Source organism: Ostrinia furnacalis, unplaced genomic scaffold (assembly GCF_004193835.3).
Source record: "Ostrinia furnacalis isolate ACB-3 unplaced genomic scaffold, ASM419383v2 OfSCF0552, whole genome shotgun sequence".
NCBI lineage: Eukaryota > Metazoa > Arthropoda > Insecta > Lepidoptera > Crambidae > Ostrinia > Ostrinia furnacalis.
Genome location: NW_021130791.1, coordinates 13,066 through 30,611, shown reverse-complemented (window position 1 = coordinate 30,611; position 17,546 = coordinate 13,066). Strand labels below are relative to the sequence as shown.

Here is a 17,546-nt window from a genome sequence, read left to right as displayed (position 1 = left end):
TATATCATTACGCAAATATATGGCAACACCTCCACCGCCTTTACCAACACGATCTTTTCGAATGAGTTTAAAACTAGGTAAACTGTAACTCGTTGATTTGTGTTCTGACTTAAGCCGCTGCTGCTCAACCGCCGCTGCTCAACCGCCTCTGTGGTCTAGTGGTTAGACCACCTGCTTCAGACGCAGAGGTCCCGGGTTCGATTCCCAGTGGGGCAGATTTTTCTGTTCGGTTTGGTTGGTGGTAGGGCTTGTTGTAAGTCCGCCTGGCTAGCTACCACCATCTTACCTAAGTCTGTCGCCATAACAACAATGTTAACAGCATTGTTGTGTTCCGGCAGTTAGAGGTAAGATAGCCAGTTCCTCCGTGGTTGAGGATTCCGGGTGAAGCTCGTTTCCACCTTCGGCCTGATCGTCACTTACCATCAGGTGAGATACAGGCCAAGAGCTTCCTCGTTGTGCATAAAAAAAAAAAAAAAAGTTTCTGACACAAGAATTGCGTGAATATTGTCGGTGGAAAAAGCTTCAATTAGTTCATCGTAATGAGCTGGGATGCTTGGTGCATTGATGTGACAGAACGTTAAAAGAATTGATATTAATAGGGAACACTCGGTTCGCTAGCGTTCGCGTTCGCTTGGATATGCAAGAACTCATATCACTAAGTTAGTTAACAATAAGTTTACCACAATCAAAATATTTAGGCGCTTCTGTTTGCCGTTCACTCACTCGTTTCCTGAAAAGAAATAAAAGAAAGTGAGCTTCAGATGACTAATAAACTACGAGACTTAAGAAAAAAGGACAAAGCAAAATGGACGGTCTTCGGATCTATCATGTCCCTTAATACTCTAAAAAGTTCATAAATTCACGTACAAATACACTTATCTTCGTTATCAGATTTCAAATTTTGGTCGCCTGGAATAACGCGGTTGCCAAAATGTGTGGTATGGTATGTAGGGTTGTAGTAACCTAGGCATCTACCTGTAGGCCTAGGATGCGCGCCGCTATAAGCGTTTATCACGACATTTTATCGATTTTACGCGATAAACCGTCATTTGTCGTCTAAAATCATCTATAAGATTTTATCACACAAGGTCACAACAAGTGGCTAGACAGTTTGCGTATAATATTGATAACTCTAAATCAAAAGTCGATAAAGTTGTTAATCAATAATCGATAATACGATGAATCCGAGTTCGTTCGTCGTATATAAGCCGTAGTTATAGTATAAAACATTTTATATTATCGTGACTTTGAGGTGAATATGGCGTTACAATTTGAGAGGGTACCGGCAAGTGTCAGTGAAAAACAACAGCATTTATTCGTGAAGTGCTACAAAAAAGAGGATTTGAAAATAACAAGGTGGTGTTCGAACCAGCTGGCAAGGCTGGTGATAACTATGCAGCCACCGTTTTGAGAATAACAGTTATTGTTCAAGATGGAAATGACTTCAAGATGATCGCCAAAGTCGCACCACAACTTGAGGCTGTACGTACCGGTTTGCAAACACCATATCTGTTCAATAACGAAATAATTATGTACGAACAAGTGCTACCAAAGTTCAAAAGTCTGCAAGAAGAAGCTGGCGTATCAGAAAATGAAATTTTGCGGTATGCTCATTGTTACGGTTGCCTTTCGGAAGAACCAAACGAAGTGATTTTGCTTGAGGACTTAAAACCTTTAGATTACGTAATGCTGGATAGGCGTGCGCCGATGAGCAATGAAGCCGTGTTGCTGGTTCTCAAAAACTTTGCTACTATACATTCCATGTCATATGTTTTAAAACATTTGGAACCAGAAACGTATGAAAATTTTAGTAACAGATTGACTGATGTGTGGAAATTAATGACAAATGAGGAGGACCAAATGGTGTTTTTGGCGTTAGCTGAACAAAGTGCTCTCGAAGTATTAGATGACGAGGAATACAAAAAATACATACGCGGTGTTGTTTCTCAAATGAATGCACAATTGCCTAAAATTAAGAAACACGAGAACCCTAAATATTTAATAATTCAGCAAGGTGACTCCTGGACAAATAATATCATGTTCCAACTTGATGTAAGTATGTGCCTACTTTTGTTACAAAATGAGAATCCTGGCCTGGCTGCGGTAGCCAAAAATGTTGAGCAGTTCATAATATCCACAAATGCCAGTCGTGTAAAACGTGTTTAGTACCACTAGTGTGTAGTAACCACTAGTGACAGCCTCACTGCACAACTCACTGTCCCTTGCATTCGCCTTGTCGCGCGGCCGCGCGGCCCTACTCCGTGATTAACCTAGTACTTTTATCAATTTTAGCTATCAGTATTTTTCAATCAATCTAAATATCGCACCTACGGTGCAATAACGTCAATTATGCAATTTTTTAAAACTTAACTGAATCAAAGTAAACCAAGTAAAGTGGTAGATTGGAGTATTTTCTCATAATCAGTTAAGTTTTGAAAAAAAAAGCATAAGTGACGTTATTGCACCGTAGGTGCAATATAATAATAAATAAATTCTTTTTATAATAATAATAAATAATAAATTCTTTATTGAATAACTTATTGACAGTTTTTAACAATAGGCTAATATTAAACTATAATAGGTAAAAGTACATACGTGCCTGAACTAAGAATTATAATTCCTGTATCTCAGGCAAAAAAAAAAAAGGCTTACATTACTTTATTAATAGAACTATTTCTAGCAAAATATATAATCTAATATTTATACATAATAATATATAATTAAAAAATTAAAATCTACACAAGTTACATTTAAGATTTGAAATCAATACGATGTGCTACATAATATTGCTTGTTCTACATACTTTATTAAAAACATCCAACATACAGTGTCTGCGTAAACAAAAATAATAAACTGGGTCACGCTCAATGTTGCAAAAATCATACAAGTTATTTATGTTTACTCTAGATATACTTAAATGCAATTCGGTTTGTTAAGGTAGATTTGATAAAAGGTTAGTGGGACAGCTCTATGATTAATTATGGAGTTATCTACTAGTAGGTACTAATGGTAAAAGTTAATTTATACAATCTAGGTAGTAAATTAGCTAATGATAAAACTGACACATCAAGACAAACATAAACTCGCAGGGGACGCTCTTAGGCGCCTTCGTAATCTATGGTGTTAATATATCTTTGTTCTGCTAGTTTCTTAGCAGGGCACTCAGCGTCACCTGTCTTGTGATTGTTGGGCTTTTTGAAGTGCAAGCAGGTCGCACATTTTGAGGGTTCATCCTTTTTATTGCAATCCTTTAATACGTGACCCACTTCTCCGCAGTGGCCGCAGGTGATATTAGCTTCACGACAGGTCTTAGCAGCGTGTCCATACTGCTGACACTTGTAGCACCTTGTCACTAGGGTAAAGTCTCTAACAGGGCACGATGACCAGTTCACAAAAACTCTGTCATTTGCTATCAAGGTCTTCCGTATTTGAGCTGTGACTTCAATTACATAATTACAGGTTTCGGTGTCTTTCCTCCCTGATTTATGGCTTAGCTTAATAGAGGACATGAACGCTTCCAGTGACGTATTTTGAAGTTTGTCGGCTAGGTTTTGATGGTATATGCATTTAAATACCTCAGTTTCATCCATGGAAGCAGGAACTCCCAGTACTATAATCCTGGGCTTCCGTTTCTTCGTCTCGTCTATGATGAGGCCTGATGTTCTTAATTGCGTTGACTGCTTTATCTTCTCGATGTCGTCTTTGGAGTTGGTGCTGATGATAACGCCGCCATCTCTAGTTTTCCGTAGACCTCTCACGTGCAATTTCATTTCTTCGGGCTTAATTATTTTTTGCACTAGGGACTTGGTTTCCTCGCTTGACTTCATTTTATCATTCGGGTAAATAGCTACAGAACTGAAGTTTTTGGGCTGAATAAAATTGACAGGACTCTTTTTAACCATGTCAGCAAAGGAAAACGCTCCCGAGATAGGTTTTGAGGTCACTTCTATGCTTTTCTTGAGGTCTTGAAGTTGCTGTGAAATGTCTTGACTTTCTTTAAGGACCTGTATGTTGCTATGAGCTTGAATGGCCTTTTGCTTCAGCGACTGGTATTGTACGGCCATTTGGGATGTTCCATTGCTCACCCTTCTGCACAGGTTACTAATCCTCAGTTTCTGGTCAGTGTTGAGCTTTCCTTCCGATGAGATTATGCACACCTCATTCAGGCACTGCTCGATGCTTTTCATCCAGTTCTGGAGTTCTGAAGTGGCCACCACTTCGAGTGGTTCCATGACGGGGGCGGCGGGCGGCGCTTGCTGCGTGGGCGTGGGCGGAGGGCTGCGCTGCGTGAGCGCACTCCGGTTGAAGGGACTTCCTTCCATATTATCAAGTCTATACACAAATCATTATAAGTTCAGTGTTCAATTAGAAATAAATGACACAGATAAAACACTTCCGAGTTTCGATAATGTAGGTCGCGATTTTGCTAGTGAATAGTTAAATTAAATATTTATTTTCATAGCGCTGACACGTCCGATCGAGTGAACGGCACAAAGTGTATGAATATACAGGGTGTTAGGTAAATGGGTATATGAGCCGACCGACACTAGCCCATGTTAACATGGTCATATAAATGGTATGGTGAAGTCAGTTTGATATCATCATTTTAATTTTCATACAAAATAAATTTTATAAAATCCGATTTATATGAAAATTAAAATAATTAAAATGATGTTATCAATTTTCTGCACATGGTGCATTTGTTATTACAGTAACAATAAAAAAAAACTTACCAGTATCGATTTATATTATATTTTTCTTCCTTGGGTTCTCGAAGTTCACCAAAGCTGATTACACAAAATATAACAGAAGGTAAACTCATGTATGTAGTACCTACTAAATGTATGGAAGCTGGAAACTTTGAATTTTCGGATAGATTGTTTATTTTGTAACTTATTATTGGTACCGTTGGATAGAGCTCGTAAAGCACTTACTTATTTTTCATTACGATAACTTCATTTTTAACCGACTTCAAAAAAGGAGGAGGTTATAATTATGTTCGACTGTATGTATTTTTTTTTCTATGTATGTCCACCGATTACTCCGTCAATTGTGGACCGATTTTCAAAATTCTTTTTTTGTTCGATAGGGTATAGGGTACACTTCTTAGGTGGTCTCATTGTCACCAAGTCAGGATCTGATGATGGGATCCTAGGGAAGTCGAGGGCAACCCTCAAATTTTATAGGCACGTTTATTGTTTTTCATATTTTTTCTGACGTTATTCAAGTATTTGCTTCTGGAAATTATTAGCTCATCAATTTGGGAAGTATAACTCCTTAATGCTTAGGATAAGTATAGTTTCTAAAGTTATTCAAGTGTTTGCATCAGATAGTCATCATCTCATCATGATAAACTGGTGATCTACCATCACAACTCCTTAACGCTTAGGAGTTGGAGGGTAATTCTTTAAATATTATAGGTACAAATAGACCAACAGTTGTATTCTTTCATGTTTTCAAGGTGGGCTGACGGTTGAAGGTCTTTTTAGGTTGCCGATATGGTAACCTGTATTTTGTAGGGAATATTATTTAAACTTGACATGTATAGTCTCAATGTACTCCCCACCTTCAGTGGTAACATCAAGGTAATAATTAGTTAACTAAAAAAAAGCAAGAAATAAGTTTATTTTAATAAAAAAAACCGACTCCAAAAAACGGTTTTATTTTTTAATACGTACTGTTTCATTTATCTACTGTGACATTGGCGAAATCATGGTTCACAAAACCAACGCCCGTTCACAAACTTTACTATGAGGTCTCACAGTGCGTGTGGACGCACAGGGTGACACACGAACCAATCATAGAGTTCTATTCAACGCTGTGCGTTCGATTTTCTCCTTCACTTAAGCAAGCATCGTTTGTGAATACGGGCGTAAGTCATTGCCAAAATAAAAGAAGAAGTCTTAGCAATGGCAAAATACTTACGCATGGTGGGGGAAGGGACGCTCTAGAGACTCAAGTCTACAAGGAGCCACATGAACTCTATTCTTAAATCCATTGATATCTTCTGCATCTGCCATCTTTTTGGCTAGAAGATTCTTTTATCTTGCAGCTTAGACTTTTAGCTACAGACCTTAGACAGTATTTTTGAAAAATTCTTACGTATGGTGGAGGAAGGGACGCTCTAGAGACTCAAATTTACAATGAGACACATGAACTCCAGTTTTAAATTCGTTGCTGCTGCATCCGCCATCTTTTTGGCTAGAACATTTTTAAATGTTGCAGCTTAGATCTTTAACAACAGACCCTAGACAGTATTTTTGAAAAATACTTACTCATGGTGGAGGGAGAAATGCTATAGAGACTCAGGTCTACAAGGAGCCACGTGAACTCCAGTCTTAAATCCGTTGATATCTGCTGCATCTGTCATCTTTTTGCCTAGAAGATTCTTCTATCTTGCAGCTTAGACCTTTAGCTACAGACCTTAGACAGTATTTTTGAAAAATACTTACGCATGGTGGAGGGAGAGATGCTATAGAGACTCAGGTCTACAAGGAGCCACGTGAACTCCAGTCTTAAATTCGTTGATATCTGCTGCATCTGCCATCTTTTTGCCTAGAAGATTCTTCTATCTTGCAGCTTAGACCTTTAGCTACAGACCTTAGGCAGTATTTTTGAAAAATACTTACGCATGGTGGAGGAAGGGATGCTCTAGCTAGAGACTCAAATCTACAAGGAGCCACATGAACTCCAGTCTTAAATGCGTTGATATCTGCTGCATCTGCCATCTTTTTGGCTAGAAGATTTTTCTTTCTTGCAGCTTAGACCTTTAGCTACAGACCTTAGGCAGTATTTTTGAAAAACACGCATGGTTGAGGAACAGACGCTATAGCTATCGGCTTTTCGAATTCGTCTCGGCGAGCCCTATCTATAGACACCTCATTTGTTGCGATCTGAGGTCAAAAAGTTTGGAAATTTGTCAAATACCTAGTCTAAATTACACCGAACCGAGGTGAAGCTCGACAAAACCGAAATCTAACTCAAATTTTTAGAAAATAATAGCACACCTATAGGTTATATACATACATCATATTATTATTAAGCATCAAATTTTTTTACAAGCTTTTTATTTACCTTCACCTGTTTGGTGTCTGTCGTGTCGCAACCCACTTCGCGGTTTTCTATTGATTTGATTCTGAAATTTTGCATTCATGTGTAAATCACGTGACGATGTAATATTATGATGACATGGAGCTGATCTCATGATGGAGCTGGAAGTTAGCCATAGGAACTCCGCAATAAAACGACACAAATCTAATCAGTTTTATTTTGGGCTCGTTTGATTCGTATTGACGAGTGTCATTGTAACCCAATTGAGTTTGGATTCGTTTAATTCGTATTGTCGCCCTGAGACAAAGATTTTACCAATCAACGGTGATTTTGACCTAGACCAGAGGCAAATAGATGATTTGCAAAATATTTACTAGATTTTTGTCATCGTTTCAGGAAGGCAAGCCCACGAATGCCATCATGATCGACTACCAGCTGGCCAACGAGAACAGTCCAGTGGCCGATTTCCTTTACTTCGTCTTCTGCTGTACAGACCACGCCAGCAGGTCAGAACATTAACAAGATTGGATAAGCTTCTACCATGATCAGCTTGACAAATCATTATCCAACTATGGTTTGAAGGCCAACTACATTTATCCAAAGGATCAGCTGGACGCAGATCTCAAGAGATATTCCAAGTGGTTCTTAGGATCGGCAGTTGTGGTGCATAGTATACTGATGAGGAATCCAGAAGAAGCCGCTCAGATGCACGAAGCGATGACGAAATTTGATGAGGAAAAATTGGAGGGTATGTCAATGGAGACTCTTAGCGGAGTTACCATCGCTCTGTTCAAAAGTGCACTTCATGGTCTAATAGACAGCTACCGTCAGTTTGGATACGTTTCCTAAGCTACTAGATTCTCCAAGCCAAGATGAAGGAAGTTAAAGCAAGTATTGCTATGTAGGATATTGTCCGTATTCACAAACATTACTATGAGGTCTCACAGTGCGCGTGGACGCACAGGGTGACACACGATCCAATCACAGAGCTCTATTCAACGCTGTGCGTTTGATTTGCTGCTTCACATATGCAAGCATCGTATGTGATAACGTGAATTTTTTTTAAGTATAGTGCGTTATTTCGAAAGATAGCTCACCGTAAGATGCAAATAAAATAATGTAAATTAACATAGCGTTTTTATTTTTCAATTTTACTAATAAAAATCACACGCTCGTTGAACAGTATTTTAAAGTGACGTTTAGTATGGAAATGTCACTTTAAAACAGTGTTCAACAAGTGTGTAACTTTTTATTAGTAAAGGCACAGGTAAAGGGGGATAGGATATTTGTATAAATAACAAAATTTTATTTATTTATTTATTGAAAGAAACTTACAGCTCTTATATTAATTACATATGATATAGGTACGAGGAATATAATAATTAAATTAAGAACAAGTAACCTAATTATGTAACCAAATTTGGCAAAGTAAATCTTCTTTACGTAGTATAAACAAAGTCACTCCCCTTGTTACAAATACATTTATTTCGTTACCTTAAACAAGATACTAGTTCTAGTTAAACAAGTTTTCCTTAACATTAGTTCAATTTATGATTATTTATTGTTTATCAGTAATAATACAATATGAAACTAATTATAGTGACTCTTAGTCATTTAATTTACAAACGACTAGGTACATGATGTATTTATAGAATCACATTATTGATCAACACAAATAAAACAGACGACCTAAGGTTTGGTGTCTAGTATTTTTAGAAAGCTGAAAATGGTTTTTTTTTTGTATGGGGCGTGACCGTTCTTCTTTAAGTAGTAAATGTCTAGTGACAGTATGCAGTTTGTAGGAAAAACTATATGACAGCTTTATTAGTTTTTTACATACTATCTTACTTTAACCCTACGATGGTCGCGCTCTAAAATATTACGTAAATGGTCGCGTGGATTACATGCGTAAGCCATTTTATGGAGTAAAAAAAGAAGACATCTCTTTATAAAAACATGTTTCTTTATTTTTTATATTTATTGTTATGTATTAGTTAATGAAATAATCAGACAAAGAAACGAGAAGTTCTTCTCAGTTTTTATAAATTAACCAAAACATAAAAATCATCATTTTTCATCAAGAAAATGTCAACTTTGGCAGTTCAGAAATTATTCAGTTCTAATGGCACTTATTTATTAATTATATTTTGAAAAAGAGATACAGGTCATCATGGAATGATAAGGACAAATAAATTTGTTGCACGAATTACAAGTATTTCCAGAACTTTTATTTCGCTTTCTTCCGCAGTCAAAGTAGCGACCTAAAAACCTCCGCTGTGATGGTTCTGAGTTAGATGGCTAATCACTGGTCTGAGAAACTTGTTCTCTTGTGGAAGAATGTGCACTTCTTCATCAGAAACCGAAGAGTCGCTAGAAGATACGCTTTCATTGTCAATTACTTCTAGCCATTCCGCAATTTGTCCTTTTTGTCTATTGTTCATGATTTTTATCTGAAATACAATGATTTTATTGAAAACACAAATGTAAATACATACCTATGCCCTAATTATTTATTATAAAGCATTAATTTACACTAATAATGCAAAAACAAACACATTAAGTAAAAAAGGTTACTTAAAAAATACTTACGTAATTGGTCGCGCGGATTACACGGGTAGACCATTGGCATTTACGGGGCTCCTGCGACACATCCACAAGCGACCTGGCGCTCACACGTCATTAAGTGTGATCTTCGATTATGCAACTTAAAGTACACGAAGTATCAAAACGATCGCGTTGACCGATTTCAAAATATTCGACAATTTGCACGAGTGGATTACGGGTGTAATCCACGCGACCACTGTAGGGTTAATTATAACTTGCCTTGATTTATGTAGTTAGATGTATACAGTTACTACAACAATAAACGCAATAAATGTCAAATTAAACATTGTATGTATGCACCTAAATGTTAATGCTGAATAAAGGAATTTTATTCTAAATGTATTAGTTAGACTAAGGCCCAGTTTTTTGATTCATAGTTAAAATAACCAATAGTCAAATTTGACAGATGTCAAATGACAAGTGGTTAAATATCGGAAAAAAACGTTTGGATTCCGTGGAGGGTAGTTGAACGGGAAGCATGGTCGATCTGTTTTAATGGTTTCAATTTATTATTTAATGGACTTTAGTGTACAAATTTGGTGTTATATTGTGTTCTAAAGTGCAGTGAAGTGATAAATTATAAAAAAACATTGAAATACTTCGAATTTGAGCGCGCATCGAGTGTCGAGTGGGTTGTCGTATGAACAACCCGCTTTGGACCCGGTGGGGCGTCTCGAAACCTGCTTACGGGCATACTTAACTCCACGGAATCCATGAAAAATCAATAGAACTGAAACACCCACGTTCTATTGATAACTATGTCAATATTTTTCACTCGACATTGGCAGAAATAAACCTCCCAGAGAGGTTTGGTTGCCATAAATGTAGCAAAATTTAACAACTAGTTATTTTAAAACCACTTAACTTGTCATTTGACATCTGTCAAATTAGACTACATATTGGTTATTTTAACTAAGAATTAAAAAAACTGGGCCTAAGGCTAAGTTATAGTTAGCATAGTTAGCATCTTACTTTAACTTTAACAAACGTCAAAAATCTGTCAAACTCCACACAAAAATCACCGGTTATTGTTACAGTTACGGTTAAAATAACTTGGTGCAACTCAGCGTAGAGCTAGTGAACGCCAGACCTGACCAGACCATGTAAATATAATAACTCAAAGGTGACTGACTGACATAGTAATCTATCAACGCACAGCCCAAACCACTGGACGGATCGAGCTGAAATTTGGCATGCAGGTAGATGTTATGACGTAGGCATCCGCTAAGAAAGGATTTTACGAAATTACCACCCCTAAGGGGGTAAAACGTGATCCACGCGTACGATGTCGCGTGCGGCCTCTAGTTATTTTATCAATGCCAGATGCTTTTGACTGTTTCAACCCCTTGCCAAACAATCAATTTAGGGTAGCTTCCAAAACCACGATGACATTAACTTCATTCTGCACCAACGTACTAACCTATGACAGGAGCATGCGCTGACAAACTTTCAACTAAAATAACGTAGGTCTGGCGTTCACTAGCTCTTAGTTTGGGTTCAACAATCTTACTTTAACTTTAACAAACGTCAAAATTCTGTCAAACTCTATCCAAAAAACACCGGTTATAGATACGGTTAATTTTAGGTGGTGCAATTCAGCGTTAATCCTATACATTTATTTGATCAAGTGCGCTATTGTGACAAAATTCATAAATATGAGCAAAACATGCTGTAGTGCATATTTTATTTTATTTTATTTTATTTACGGTATACCAACAACATAGTGTATGTACTAGTATATGTACTGAACTTGTCACGATGACCAGCACTGTGCTTTGTGTAGTTTTGATATCTCTCCTCATGTCGGTAAGTACATAACTACATACACGATAAGTGATATCACTCGATTATTCGACTCGAGTACTAGCGGCCGCCCGCGACTTCGTACGCGTGGATCCCGTTTTACCCCCTTCATCTATCTTACGCGGTTTAGATTTTTTCATACAAATGTTTTTTCCCGCTAACTCCCGTTCCCGTAAGAATTTTGCAATATCCTGTTGTAATTAAGCTTTAAGTTTACTAAGGTACCTACATGCCAAATTTCAAGTGTCTAACTTAAGTGGTTTAGATTTTTCATACAAAAGGATTTTCCCGCTAATTCCTGTTCCCGTGGGAATTCCTAAGTATACTATAACCTGCCCAGAAGTATGAAGAATAATTGTACCAAGTTTCGTTAAAATCCGTCGAGTAGTTTTTGTTTCTATAAGGAACATACAGACGGGCAGACAGACAGACAGACAAAAATTTTACTGATTGCATTTTTGGCATCAGTATCGATCACTAATTATTACCCCCTGAAAATATATTTTTGAAAATATATTTCATGTACAGAATTGACCTCTCTACAGATTTATTATAAGTATACATAGATAACTATCAGGGGGTGATTAGTCTGATTAGTGATCGATACTGATGCCAAAAATGCAATCAGTAAAATTTTTGTCTGTCTGTCTGTATGTTCCTTATACAGGGTGTTAGGTAAATGGGTATAATAAGAGCCTACACTAGCCCATGTTAACATGGGCATATAAATGGTATGGTGAAGTCAGAAAATTGATATCTTCATTTTAATTATTTTTATTTTCATACAAATCGGAATTTATTATCTATATATATAAAAGAAAGTCGTGTTAGTTACTTCGCTTATAACTCAAGAACGGCTGAACCGATTTAGCTGAAAATTGTCAGGGAGGTAGTTTAGAGCCAGGAGAAGGACATAGGATACTTTTTATCCCGTTCGAAATTAAAAAAAAGTCTGCTTATTTATTGCCATTAAGGCGGAACAAAGTTCGCCGGGTCAGCTAGTTTTGTATGAAAATTTAAAAAAAATAAATGGTGATATCAAATTCCGGACTTCACCATACCATATATATGCCCATGTTAACATGGGTTAGTGTCGGCTCATATTATTATACCCATTTACCTAACACCCTGTAGAAACAAAAACTACTCGACGGATTTTAACGAAACTTGGTACAATTATTCTTCATACTCCTGGGCAGGTTATAATATACTAAGGAATTCCCACGGGAACGGGAATTAGCGGGAAAACCCTTTGTATGAAAAATCTAAACCGATTAAGTTAGACGCTTGAAATTTGGTGTAGGTACCTTAGTAAACTTAAAGCTTAGTTACAACAGGATATTGCAAAATTCCTACGGGAACGGGAGTTAGCGGGAAAAAACATTTGTATGAAAAAATCTAAACCGCGTAAGATAGATGAAGGGGGTAAAACGGGATCCACGCGTACGAAGTCGCGGGCGGCCGCTAGTACTCTAAAAAGTTCATAAATTCACGTACAATACTTATCTTCGTTATCAGATTTGAAATTTTGGTCGCCTGGAATAACGCGGTTGCCAAAATGTGTGGTATGGTATGTAGGCTTGTAGTAACCTAGGCATCTACCTGTAGGCCTAGGATGCGCGCCGCGATAAGCGTTTATCACGACATTTTATCGATTTTACGCGATAAGCCCATATATTTGTCGTATAAAATCATCTATAAGATTTTATCACGGCGCGCATCCTAGCCCGGCTGGTTAGTTAAGTTATTTGCATAGTTTAGTTATGTTAGAGTTCTGCTTTGCTTCTTTAGCCACACGTAACTGATTCTATCCACAAGGTCACAACAAGGTGGATAGATAGTTTGCGTATAATATTGATAACTCTTAATCAAAAGTCGATAAAGTTGTTAATCATTATTCGATAATACGATGAATCCGAGTTCGTTCGTCGTATATAAGCCGTAGTTATAGTATAAAACATTTTATGTTATCGTGACTTTGAGGTGAATATGGCGTTACAATTTGAGGGGGTACCGGCAGGTGTCAGTGAAAAACAACAGCAGTTTATTCGTGAAGTGCTACAAAAAAGAGGATTTGAAAATAACAAGGTGGTGTTCGAACCAGCTGGCAAGGCTGGTGATAACTTTGTAGCCACCGTTTTGAGAATAACAGTTATTGTTCAAGATGGCAATGACTTCAAGATGATCGCCAAAGTCGCACCACAACTTGAGGCTGTACGTACCGGTATGAACACATCATATTTGTTCAATAACGAAATAATTATGTACGAACAAGTGCTACCAAAATTTAAAAGTCTGCAAGAAGAAGCTGGCGTATCAGAAAATGAAATTTTGCGGTATGCTCATTGTTACGGTTGCCTTTCGGAAGAACCAAACGAAGTGATTTTGCTTGAGGACTTAAAACCTTTAGATTACGTAATGCTGGATAGGCGTGCGCCGATGAGCAATGAAGCCGTGTTGCTGGTTCTCAAAAACTTTGCTACTATACATTCCATGTCATATGTTTTAAAACATTTGGAACCAGAAACGTATGAAAATTTTAGTAACAGATTGACTGATGTGTGGAAATTAATGGCAAATGAGGACCAAATGATGTTTTTGGCGCAAGTTGAACAAAGTGCTCTCGAAGTATTAGATGACGAGGAATACAAAAAATACATACGCGGTGTTGTTTCTCAAATGAATGCACTATTGCCTAAAATTAAGAAACACGAGAACCCTAAATATTTAATAATTCAGCAAGGTGACTCCTGGACAAATAATATCATGTTCCAACTTGATGTAAGTATGTGCCTACTTTTGTTACAAAATGAGAATCCTGGCCTGGCTGCGGTAGCCAAAAATGTTGAGCAGTTCATAATATCCACAAATGCCAGTCGTGCAAAACACGTTGCGACAAGTACGCAACTTGTCGCGACGTGTTTAGTACCACTAGCACGTGTGTAGTAACTACTAATTGTGCTACTAGTGACAGCCTCACTGCCACATGCATTCGCCTTGTCGCGCGGCCCTACTCCGTGATTAACCTAGTAGGACCTACTTTTATCAATTTTAGCTATCAGTATTTTTCTGTCAATTATGCTATAAAATTATTAGTGTCTGACTGTATGAGGTGATCGGCGTAACTGCTGATTATTAAATCTGTTAACAACATATTGGGCACGCTTTCCATTACGATTATATTAGGACTACTAAACTAATAGTTGCAATAACTTTCTAAATGAATAATTATTTGCAATAAACATGGTACATTTGTTATTACATAGGTAACAATAAAAAACAAAACTTACCAGTATTGACTTATATTCTTCTTCCTTGGGTTCTTGAAGTTCACTTTCACTTGAAACTTCGAATGGCGATTTCTGGCTGCTCCGTCATGATTCTTAGTACAAAAATTTCTTCAAGATCCACGTATGTATAGTCTTATCAATGTGTCAAAGCTGATTACGTGACTAGTGTTGAAAATGACCAAAGCGGCTGAATTTGACTGACCGTCATTTACGGTCAAATTGGTCAAAAACGGTCAAAAACAAATCATAAACTGTCAAAAACGGTCAATTTGATTTCAGTAATATTTCAGTACTTTTTTTAAAAAATTCTTACATTTTGTGATTGATAAAAGTCTACAACATCTGACTTAAAATAAAAAAGTGGTTTGTAATGATTTATCATAGTTAAACATTTTACAGAGAGTATACAACTTCTAAATTGAAACAATAAGTGTTTTGTAATGATTTATTGTGCTCTCTTTCTTTCCCTACGTAATTGCCCTGCACCACAGAATAAGTAATAGTATACAGAAGGTTTACTCCCCAAAACGATTTAAATAAATGCGAGTCTTGCTACGACGCGATACAGTGGAATTCAGCTCGCACAACACTGCGTGCCTACAATTTTATTTACCTACAAGTTTCAATCGCGTGCCTCTGAATCCTTCTTACGCTGTTAGGGTTGCTGTCTAGTGAAAAAATAATTATTCTACTTATTTGTAAAGAAGTACGTATGTAGGTACGTATTACTGTTATTCTACTTTTGAAAAAATTACATAACATACATCTGATACATCATATTATTATTAAGCATCATTCAAATTTTTTTACAAGCTTGTTATTTACCGTCACTTGTTTGGTGTCTGTCGTGTCGCAACCCACTTCCCGGTTTTCTATTGATTTGATTCTGAAATTTTGCATTTATGTGTAAATCACGTGACGATGCAATATTATGATGACATGGAGCTGATCTCATGATGGAGCTGGAAGTTAGCCATAGGAACTACGCAATAAAACGACACAAGTCTAATCAGTTTTAATTTAGGCTCGTTTGATTTGTATTGACGAGTGTCATTGTAACCCAATTGAGTTTGGATTCGTTTAATTCGTATTGTCGCCCTGAGACAAAGATTTTACCAATCAACAGTAATTTTGACCTAGGGCATCAAAATCACTTTTGACTGATTATGAGTTTTGACTGTAGTGTAACATTATAAACAGATTTAAAAAATATCTTTAGGTTTTTATTTACTTTCACCTGTCCGATGTCTGTAATGAAATCTTGAAAGTTAAAGGCTCACTTCTTCCTTCACTGGTAAACTCAATTTGAGGCCAAACTCTATGTATATTGTATCAACATCGTGCCATTTTTGGCCACCACTGCAGATGCACATTGCACGTGCACGACCCTCGCAAAACCAGAGGCAAATAGATGATTTGCAAAATATTTACTAGATTTTTGTCATCGTTCCAGGAAGGCAAGCCCTCGAATGCCATCATGATCGACTACCAGCTGGCCAACGAGAACAGTCCAGTGGCCGATCTCCTTTACTTCGTCTTCTGCTGTACAGACCACGCCATAAGGTCAGAACATTACCAAGATTGGATAAGCTTCTACCACGATCAGCTTGACAAATCATTATCCAACTTCGGTTTGAAGGCCAACTACATTTATCCAAAGGATCAGCTGGACGCAGATCTCAAGAGATATTCCAAGTTGTTCTTAGGATCGGCAGTTCTGCTGCAAAGTATGCTGATGAGGAGTCCAGAAGAAGCCGCTCAGATGCACGAAGCGATGACGAAATTTGATGTGGAAAAATTGGAGGGTATGCCAGTGGAGACTCTTAGCGGAGATACCATCGCTCTGTTCAAAAGTGCACTTCATGGTCTAATAGACAGCTACCGTCAGTTTGGATACGTTTCCTAAGCTACTAGATTCTCCAAGCCAAGATGAAGGAAGTTAAAGCAAGTATTGCTAAGTAGGATATTGTCCGTATTCACAAACATTACTATGAGGTCTTACAGTGCGCGTGGACGCACAGGGTGACACACGACCCAATCACAGAGCTCTATTCAACGCTGTGCGTTTGATTTGCTGCTTCACATAAGCAAGCATCGTATGTGAATATGTGAATTTTGTTTAAGTATAATAGTGCGTTATTTCGAAAGATTGCCCACCGTAAGATGCAAATAAAATAATGTGAATTAACATAGCGTTTTTATTTTTCAATTTTACTAATAAAAATCACACGCTCGTTGAACAGTGTTTTAAAGTGACGTTTAGTATGGAAAAGTCACTTTAAAACAGTGTTCAACAAGTGTGTAACTTTTTATTAGTAAAGGGGGATAGGATATTTGTATAAATAACAAAATTTTATTTATTTATTTATTGAAAGAAACTTACAGCTCTTATATTAATTACATATGATATAGGTACGAGGAATATAAGAATTAAATTAACAACAAGTAACCTAATTATGTAACCAAAATTTTTTGCAAAGTACCTAAATCTTCTTTACTTAAAACAAAGTCACTCCCCTTGCTACAAATACATTTGTTTCGTTACCTTAAACAAGATACTAGTTCTAGTTACACAAGTTTTCCTTAACATTAGTTAAATTTATGATTATTTATTGTTTATCAGTAATAATACAATATGAAACTAATTATAGTTGAGAGTCATTTAATTTACAAAAAACTACATGATGTGTTTATAGAATCACATTATTGATCCACACAAATAAAACAGACGACCTAAGGTTTGGTGTCTAGTATTTTTAGAAAGCTGAAAATGTTCACGACTGGCACAAGGGAACTGTA

The 17,546-nt window shown here is 37.0% G+C and overlaps 3 protein-coding genes across 3 annotated transcripts; 2 read left to right on the top strand and 1 right to left on the bottom strand.

Annotated features, from left to right (window-relative positions):
* Positions 1-1,250: 1,250 nt before the first annotated feature.
* Positions 1,251-8,178, top strand: LOC114366174 (uncharacterized). Its single transcript, XM_028322951.1, has 2 exons — positions 1,251-2,052; positions 7,447-8,178. Exons 1-2 carry the CDS (start codon positions 1,450-1,452, stop codon positions 7,567-7,569), a joined length of 726 nt encoding a protein of 241 aa, XP_028178752.1. The 5' UTR covers positions 1,251-1,449; the 3' UTR covers positions 7,570-8,178.
* LOC114366173 (uncharacterized) lies at positions 2,670-4,489 on the bottom strand. Its single transcript, XM_028322950.1, has one exon. It carries the CDS (start codon positions 4,320-4,322, stop codon positions 3,099-3,101), a length of 1,224 nt encoding a protein of 407 aa, XP_028178751.1. The 5' UTR covers positions 4,323-4,489; the 3' UTR covers positions 2,670-3,098.
* A 5,209-nt stretch (positions 8,179-13,387) lies between the features above and the next one.
* Positions 13,388-16,937, top strand: LOC114366171 (uncharacterized). Its single transcript, XM_028322949.1, has 2 exons — positions 13,388-14,238; positions 16,201-16,937. The coding sequence occupies exons 1-2, from the start codon at positions 13,447-13,449 to the stop codon at positions 16,651-16,653; spliced, it is 1,245 nt and encodes a 414-aa protein (XP_028178750.1). The 5' UTR covers positions 13,388-13,446; the 3' UTR covers positions 16,654-16,937.
* The last annotated feature ends 609 nt before the right edge of the window (positions 16,938-17,546 follow it).

Bases quoted from the DNA above. Each gene is read 5' to 3' on its own strand.
- LOC114366174 (XM_028322951.1), top strand. From the start codon at position 1,450: ATGATCGCCAAAGTCGCACCACAACTTGAGGCTGTACGTACCGGTTTG. The intron at 2,053-7,446 runs GTAAGTATGTGC...TCATCGTTTCAG, and splicing joins ATATCATGTTCCAACTTGAT to GAAGGCAAGCCCACGAATGC.
- LOC114366171 (XM_028322949.1), top strand. From the start codon at position 13,447: ATGGCGTTACAATTTGAGGGGGTACCGGCAGGTGTCAGTGAAAAACAA. The intron at 14,239-16,200 runs GTAAGTATGTGC...TCATCGTTCCAG, and splicing joins ATATCATGTTCCAACTTGAT to GAAGGCAAGCCCTCGAATGC.
- LOC114366173 (XM_028322950.1), bottom strand. From the start codon at position 4,322: ATGGAAGGAAGTCCCTTCAACCGGAGTGCGCTCACGCAGCGCAGCCCT.